This window comes from Rhagoletis pomonella, unplaced genomic scaffold, assembly GCF_013731165.1.
Source record: "Rhagoletis pomonella isolate Grant_MI unplaced genomic scaffold, Rhpom_1.0 Rhpom_scaffold_07131, whole genome shotgun sequence".
NCBI lineage: Eukaryota > Metazoa > Arthropoda > Insecta > Diptera > Tephritidae > Rhagoletis > Rhagoletis pomonella.
Window position 1 is genome coordinate 1 of NW_023465659.1, and position 8,449 is coordinate 8,449.

General features: G+C 35.8%; 1 protein-coding gene across 1 annotated transcript; it reads right to left on the bottom strand.

The window, feature by feature from the left end:
- Positions 1–3: 3 nt before the first annotated feature.
- On the bottom strand, positions 4–836 carry LOC118755724 (mediator of RNA polymerase II transcription subunit 13-like; the record flags this gene model as incomplete). Its single annotated transcript, XM_036490547.1, has 3 exons — positions 684–836; positions 376–491; positions 4–302 (listed from the first exon to the last, which is right to left on the bottom strand). Coding segments are annotated over exons 1-3 (440 nt in total), but the record flags the coding sequence as incomplete, so codon positions are not given.
- Between the last annotated feature and the right edge of the window lie 7,613 nt (positions 837–8,449).

Below are 8,449 nucleotides of genomic sequence, written 5' to 3' on the forward strand. Positions count from 1 at the left end.
TTCGAGTCCAATGCAAGCCAGGACAAAGCATTGTAACCTTCCAATACGAAACGCAGTACATCGGCAGTGAGGGATGAATCCAATGGGTGATCTGTGGCTGACGAATGCGCATTTGTCGAGTTAAGTATATCATCGGTGGTCTGTATGTTCGGCACGTGGAGATGCAGTGCTGTTTTCAAAAATACTGGACATACATCTTCCAGGTGCGGGCAGGCTGACCAAAACCACGAGGGCATGCGTCCGGTTGGTGCCGTGGAAACCATGTAGCCGACAGCAAGGGGTTGCTGATTTATAGAGCCCACCTATAAAAAGTGAATAATTTACAATAAGCATATTTAGAAATTACCGGTAAATTAATTCGCGTTGTAAATTTACCTCCTCCACATCCTGTTGCTGTGCGGAATTAAAATTGTTACCACCGGCACTCTGCCAGCTTCGGTTATCCTCCAAGCGATCGGGACTGCAGTGGTTCGACATACGTCCGGGTTGAGCTAAAAAAAATATATATATATAAAATTAAATTCATATTGGGCCTTGTGAAAAAAAACTAAGCAATTGATTTTTTCTAAAATTTCAGACCCTTTACTAGATTTATTCAAATTTAAGTAAGAGGTCTGGAATTTAGAAAAAGCAATTGGTTATTTTTTATTCATTCTCAAAGAAACAGGAATGTAAGTACTCACGGTCCCAGTCAAGTAGATCGCCCATCAGATCGGCGTCGGTAAATCCTTCGTTTTCGTCCTCTTCATCAAAGTTGAGAAAATCATTTTCCAAATCTACTTGCGGCTCATTTTGAAATTGACGGGTAAATGACTGCAAAAATATATTAAATTGAAATAAAATAAAACATAATCAGCCTAATCGTTAATTCCTTGCGAATAAATCGCTGTTAAATTAACAGACAAGACAAAAAAAAACTGGAACAAATAGCTTTTGTTTTGCTTTATAATTTTTGGGAATATTTGCTTACATGGAATTCGCGATAAGGCCAAATATTAATACAATGTTCAATCAGGGTTTTATGTAGCAATTAGCCAATTTTTCCCGGTTAATACGTTAATTGAATTCGATCTTTTTTTTTGACTAAAACATTTGTTTTATTTTAGATAATTTATAATAATATTATCAAGAATTAGTTTCATTCGTGGTGCAGTGTTTGTATTATAATTATTTTAATCCAATTCACCACTGAACTTGAAAACAAGAAAAAGTTAGCCTTCCTAGACCTGAAAATTCATATGGTAAACAATAAAATTGTAACGAATTGGTATGCAAAAGCAATAGCATCTTCCAGAATGATAAGTTATCATTCTAAGCATCCCTGGGCATAAAAGAAAAACACAGCTATGAACCTTATAAACAAGATCTGCGCGTTGACCGACCAGGCGTTCAGAAAAGATAACAACAGTAAAATTAAAAACATATTGCTAAAGAACGGATACCCAAACAAAACTCTAGACAGACTGATAGCAACAACAAAATGCAGACAAAAATCATCATCAACTACAGCGCTAGCCCAATACTTGACAAACAGCAGACATACGGCTGATTTCGACAACACCAAAATATTAGATATAGAGAAGAGAGTGCGAACAAGACTAACATTAGAAGGCCTGCATATACAAGAACAAAAAAATACAAGACGCATAGAATTTCAAAGAAGATGTCGATAGCATAAATTGCGCATACAGGACAGCAATAACGTGCAATAGGAAAACAGATGGACGGTGATGCAGAAGTAATTGCTAGTGAAGCGATTATTGTGATGTTTTGTTTATTTTGTTCTTATTAATTTAAATGTAAGTGCTGTGGTTTTTATATATGTATATATGTAGTTTGTTAACTATGTTATATGTATGTATGTACGCATATTATTAATTGTGTTTTTAAGCCCAATTGTTTGTGTTTTTATGCTTTGTTTCAAATAAACAGACTGACTCCCTGATGAAGGCGGAAAAGACGCCGAAACGCGTAGGAGGATAAAAGAAAACTTTGCTTTGCTTTTTATTTAACCGGCCTAAAGCTCCAGAAATCAACTCATATAATTATTTTACTTTTTTGATTCATAAAGTCACCTAGACCTTCAATCTCATCAACTTTCATCCAAATCCTGAGAGGTCGCGCACAGCGGTGGCCGCGGTGGCATGAAATGCCTCAGCTCTTAAATTTTTTTGAACTCCTCACTCTAGATTCTAGAAGTAAGAGCTATGTATTAGATTTCCAGGAATTTAGTTAATGAGCTTTGAATTGTCCTCTGACCATTCGCCCGTACCTATACAAGGTTTACATATACATAAGTAGATTATCCTCATTTTCGAGCTGAACTCCCTAATCTGTAATTAGAAATAGAGGTTAGCCATACAAAATTCGTTCCTCGTTAGTCTGTAATTATAAAGTAATCTCAACCTAGTTTTATCGGTTGTTCTTGAGAAGAGGAGAAATAAAATAAAATATTAAGTTTAAATATATTTAAATTGTTTAATATTACAGAAAAAGTGATCATGGTGGCACAGAGAAAAAAAAACCCTCATTGAGATGTGAGAATAACAAGCACAACAAATTGGGGGTGGATAAAACGAGCTCTGATTGAGATTATATTTATATGTCAACATACTTTAAGGGATGAATTGATACCGTGCAGGTATCGATACTTTTAATTGGAAGTAGAAAGAAAGTATAAAATATTTCTGAGCAAAAGTCCTTCTTTGTTGTACTTCCGAGGAGTAGAAGTTTTTCCAAAGATTTCAGTGCAGTGGAAATGTAATGTAGAAAAATTTAGAGCCAAAGAAGTTTCCTTATTAATTCACCTTGTTAAATTCCAAATAAAACTGTAAGTGTGAAGGGTATAGACACAAAATTATACGGATGAAATTTTACTAAAGGAAATTCTTAAAAATATTCAAAATATAAGAGATTTTCTAGTACCTAGATACCGCGAAGTAGAATAATTTTTCTATTTGACATCTACTTTTCTCAAGACTAAAATTGTGGAATATTTCAGTTAGTTCCAAAAATATTTTTAATCAACTCTTTGTAGCCTACTCTTTTTCTTCTTAGTTAAGTTTTTTTCATAATTGGTGAAGCAATTGGAGCGTGTATTCTTTGCACTATATCAACTTTGTCGCATTATCGCGGTTTTCGCTGGCAATAAAGCAGCCATAAAGAACAAGGCGCTTCATATCCGGAATAACGGTGGAGGAAAAATTGACAAAGCCAAATCTGCCGTGGTATCGGTATCGATACGACTATTTGTTTTTTCGATACCTACTCAGTACTTGGTTAAAAAGTATCGACCGAAAAGTATCGAAGTACCTGTATTTACTCGTACCGTTTCATCCATACTCTTACTTGTTTCACTCGATAACAATTTTCTCAACAAATCCGCACATTGGCAGCTACACAAACGCAAAAGATTGGAACACTTTTCGAAGCATAGTTTCTTCTACTCTTGACTTGAAAGTACTAGCTCTTAAACTAATGAGGGTATAACTGAAGCAGTTGAACACTTTAACAACTGTCTGCAACAAGCTGGAACTAGTCCGAACCCCTACACAATAAAATTCTTACCCCAATGGTGGTAGTACACTCGTAATCCACAAGACTCAAGACTAGTAATTTTTAGCAAAAAAAAAACCGACTTCAACTCCCATATAAAAAAATATATATATATATATATCTCATGATCCGCTGATCGGATCTTAACCAGATTAGTATGGGACCACCTCTGAGACACTACCTTTCCGATGCAAAAAGAATTATCGAAATCGGTTGACGTGGTCCAAAGTTATGCGGTAACATACATAAAAAAAAAAAAAAAAAATATTCCGACGAACTGATAACCTCCTCCTGTTTTGGAAGTCGGTTAAAAAGGGTAAATAAACTCACTCAAGAACTTAAAGAGATTTTAGGCAACGAGCGTAACGCTCAAATTACACGAACATCCATTAAAAAGCTAAAACCCAAAAATGCGCCTGGCTACGACGTAATGGTTGGCCAATTAAAACAATTACCCCCCGACAGGCATCAAGTTTCTGATATCCTTGTTCAACGCGGTTCTGTACATCGGTTTTATACCTCCTCAATGGAAAGTCAAACAAGTTAAAATGACCTATTAGCGTACTACCCTTAGTCTCCAAACTCCTGGAAGTGCTTTTTCTTAAAAGATTACTTCCACTTATCGAGAAGACGAAGCTTATTCCGAATCACCAATTTAGATTGAGAAGTGGGAACAGCACAACGAACATAGGCTTGTCGATAAAATTCAGTCACCATTTGACCAAAAGAAATACAGCACTGCTGCTTGCGTTTGGCACGATGGGCTACTTTACTTGCTGTCTCCACAGGCAAACGTTTTCATCTTGGTAATGTTATCAGGCAAAATTTTGCCAATGGAGACCGCATATTACTCTTGGCAAGCAATAATTATCAAAGCTTTTGTCTTGATAAATATTGCCAGCAATTTGGTACTTTCACAGCTACATTCTAATTTGCGCGATAACTTTGTGGCGGCGTATTGGTTATTATGTATATGGATGTGAAATAACATATTTTCTAGATTTTTTAAGTGATTAAATTTTTTATCAAGATAAAAAATGCCCACGCACAAATAATAATAATGATAATTTTATATCAGACAATAAAAAACTACGCTCCCTACCAACTACTATATATCGTCGCCACAGAAAACGGATGACGAATGCGCAAAATCACGGTTTTGGGATTTTGATGCAGATTTACTAAGTTGGACATGCTCTTTCGATTTCTGCAATCCATTTTTTAATATCTCCATTAGTTTTTGAGATATTTCGTGCGCATTTTGTCGTATGTTACATAATATTAATGATTGGGTATGCCTTTTGTTGTATGTGCTGAAAATGCGTCACATACGACAAATTCCCATACAAACGTACCTTTTTTTAATCATAAAACGTTTGTCGTATGTGGCACATACGACAAATTCCCATACAAATGTAATCTTTTTTTAATCATAAAACATTTGTCGTATGTATCGCAAAACTTTGAACTTACGACAATTGGATGGTCCTCTACTATAACGATACAATTAAAATAGGAAATTGAACTAAGTAACTAATTTTAAAATTTTAAATTTTTAAATTTTAGCTTGCACTGAGTCTCCAATGAAATGAAAGAGATAAAAATGTACAAAAGACTGAATTTAAGTATTGTTTTTTGTTTTTATATAAAGAAAACGTATGTTCGTAACATATTTATAGCATAAGAGATGTACAGATTTTTTTTTTATTAAATACATGATTATGTTTTTGTTATGTTTTTTCTAATAAGTAATCATTATTTAATAAATATGTCTGTTTTTTTTTCATCAAATTATACCATCGTCGTTGAAATAGATACTTTACTATTGTCGTATGTTCTGTGGACAAAACAAAGTGGTGAGTAAACGCTACTTACGACAAATGTATACGGAATGAAAAGTAAATTTTCTCATTAACGTTAAGAGATATTAAATGTAAAAATATGGGAAATCAAAACTAATAACACCAACTACGTCTCCTTCAAAAGTTACAAAAATCTACCGTACAGTTTCGGATTAATTCGACCTTAAACTTCAAAGTCAATTTTCTCAAAACCGTGTTTTGTAACATTCGACATCCGTTTTCTGAGACGACGATATGTATTTATTTAGTACTATTTGAAAGAGCGCTACATCTTTATTAAATAAGGCGTAGAACAGTCTGAACTACATGAAATCTTAGCTAGGGTGCCACATGGCAGCGCAATGGGTCCAATATTATATCTCCTATACAAGTACGATTTGCCTATTGCTGATGGCGTCACAATTAATTGGCACTTTTGCTGATAGCACTGCTATTTTATCGGAAGACATTTCCCCTTGTACGGCTTCACATAAATTTCAAAATGCTCTCAATACTTTTGATGATTGGCTCAAATAATAGCGGATAAGATCTAATAGCACTAAATCAGTCCAATTAACTTTCACACTCAACAAAGGCACCTGCCCACCCGTCCAACTGAACGATGTTAACATACCATAAAACAATGAAACTACATATCTTGGAATGCACTTTGATAGAAGATTAACCTGGCGAGCTCACATCTTTACTAAGTGTAAGGCAACACGTTCCCACGACAGTCGGGTATACGTAACCGGAACGACCCAGAATTGTAACTGACCAAGGACTGTCAATCCAGCATCACTCCTCAAAAACTCTTTGGGGAATTTGTATGCTGTTAAAACAACAACTATGGTGACCAACGACAGTCGGGTCTACGTAACTGAAAGGGCCCATATTTATATATTCTGGTCAAGGACCTATACTATAGCTAATTCCCCAAAGTGTTTTGTATGCTGTTACAAAAACATCGGTAAAAAAAAAATGGTCATACAAACTCGAAAGACTGATATTCCTATGTATCCCGCCAACTTATTAAAACAATGTAAACGTCTGAAACCTTATTTTAATAAAATTAAAACCTAACAACTTTGTTCTTGACGAAAAATAAAACCTATTGATATCAGTCTTCGTACCAAAAACACAATAGAAACATATGGTGTAGTAAAGGCGGGTTCACCGTTGGTGTCCGGACAACTTTTTTATTTGCTCTCAAAAGATTTGTGCCGGAGAGGGTGCTGAAGTACGGTTCCCCGTTGAGTTCGACACATTTTATTTTGTTCTGAAGCAAACAGCTGATGATATTGTTGCCTACATACGATTTTTAGGACAAATAACACATGCAATTCTCTGCAAACGCATATAAAGGAGAACGCGGCAACCCGAATCATCAAGTCGTTCGGACAGAAAATCAAAATCAATTTGATTCGAACAAAGAGTGTTCAGCACATTTTTGTTGCGCTCTCAGTGAGACAAAGTGGGAAAGGAACGCGTAAAATTACTAACAAAAAGTGTCCGGACACGAACGGTGAATCCGCCTTAAGGGGCATTCCGACATGGGGTGAGGAAGCGCAGACTAAAATTGATGCCATGTCTAGCGTACCCATTACCACAGTCAGGCGCCTCACGTAGAAACTAGGATAATGAATACCTCAAACCTACAACCACTCTAAAAATAAAAAGGCTTCTCTTGAAAATAAATCCGGGATTTATATATTTTGATTTTTAGCTCTTAATGCCGGAGCGCAACCACAATTGTATGAAATGAGGTGTGACTGAACAGAATTTGATTGGGACAATTTCTTTGTTGGGCGCCAATTTAGCACAATAAAAATGTGCCAGATTGGTGTATTTGCGGCAATAGTGTGATTCCAACCTTAAACTACCACCCCTATTCTGCAACTCTTTCGTATTCGGATTTTGCTACGAATCGTAGAAAAGGTATGCTTCAATCCGAATCGTATCTTCGAACTTTCGAAATTCGTAACAATGGCATGCCTAAAAACGAACCAGCAAGAAATTGACAGCTTTTTTGCGTAATTTTGTACGAAAACAATTCTGTGTCGGAAGCGAGATAAAAATTAAGCAAAAAATGTAAATCGATGTGTTTGCAGGAAATATTAGTGTTGTGCTTTTAAACAGATAAATTTGTTTTTTTTTTTCTTTGGGTTTGGTTATATGTACAATGATTTTGGGTTGTTGCATCCAAACGCATTACCAAAATCTAGAAACTTTAACATGCACGTGTGGTCAAAGGATTAAACTATCATTTAAGACAAAGGTTTCAAATTTCCGAGCTCTAGTTATTAATAAATTCGGTTTGAACCATGCTCTTTTTTTGTAAATTTTGATGTGGGTTCTGCGCCAAGATACAGCGTACGTCGTAGCCGGAGTAATATGCACAATAAATGTTGTATACCTTTCACAGTAGAAGAGGGGCTTCCGCCCTCTTCTTCGGCAACACAGAAAGGAGAATTCTCATTAGTAAGGCTTATAATCCCTAGGCGCGGCCAAAGGCAGAAGCAAGTGCAACCAGATGGTGATACTAACAAAATCATATTTTCAATGGCTTGGAAGAAGCTGTTATAACTGGATTGAGAACCAGTTCTTCAGGCATAAAAAATTATAGCTTGTGGCTCAACAATTCAACCAGAAGCTGACATATGTGTTGTAGATGCGTCCATGGTTACTATGCCCGACAGCTCCGAATACATTTGTAAATCCATTGCCCCAGCGCGCTCTTACTTCGCTGCTATAATTGCAAATGATTCTGATGCATAATTTTCCTCAAAATATGTAAAATCAACAAATTTTACAATAAACTAGCATATGATAGGTGTTTCTTTAATTCCTTTTCACTTTGTTTTCCTTCATACAGCTGACTTCGAAAAATAACTGATAACTGGCAACGCTGCACATTTTTCCACAAGGATTACAGCATGCCGATTTTTCGTTTATCGTAACGTAGCTACGAATTGCGAATTACGAAAATTCGGGTTCTAGAATAAGGGTGTATGTTAGGTTAGGACGCATTCAGTTTGCCTGCAAGTCAAAAA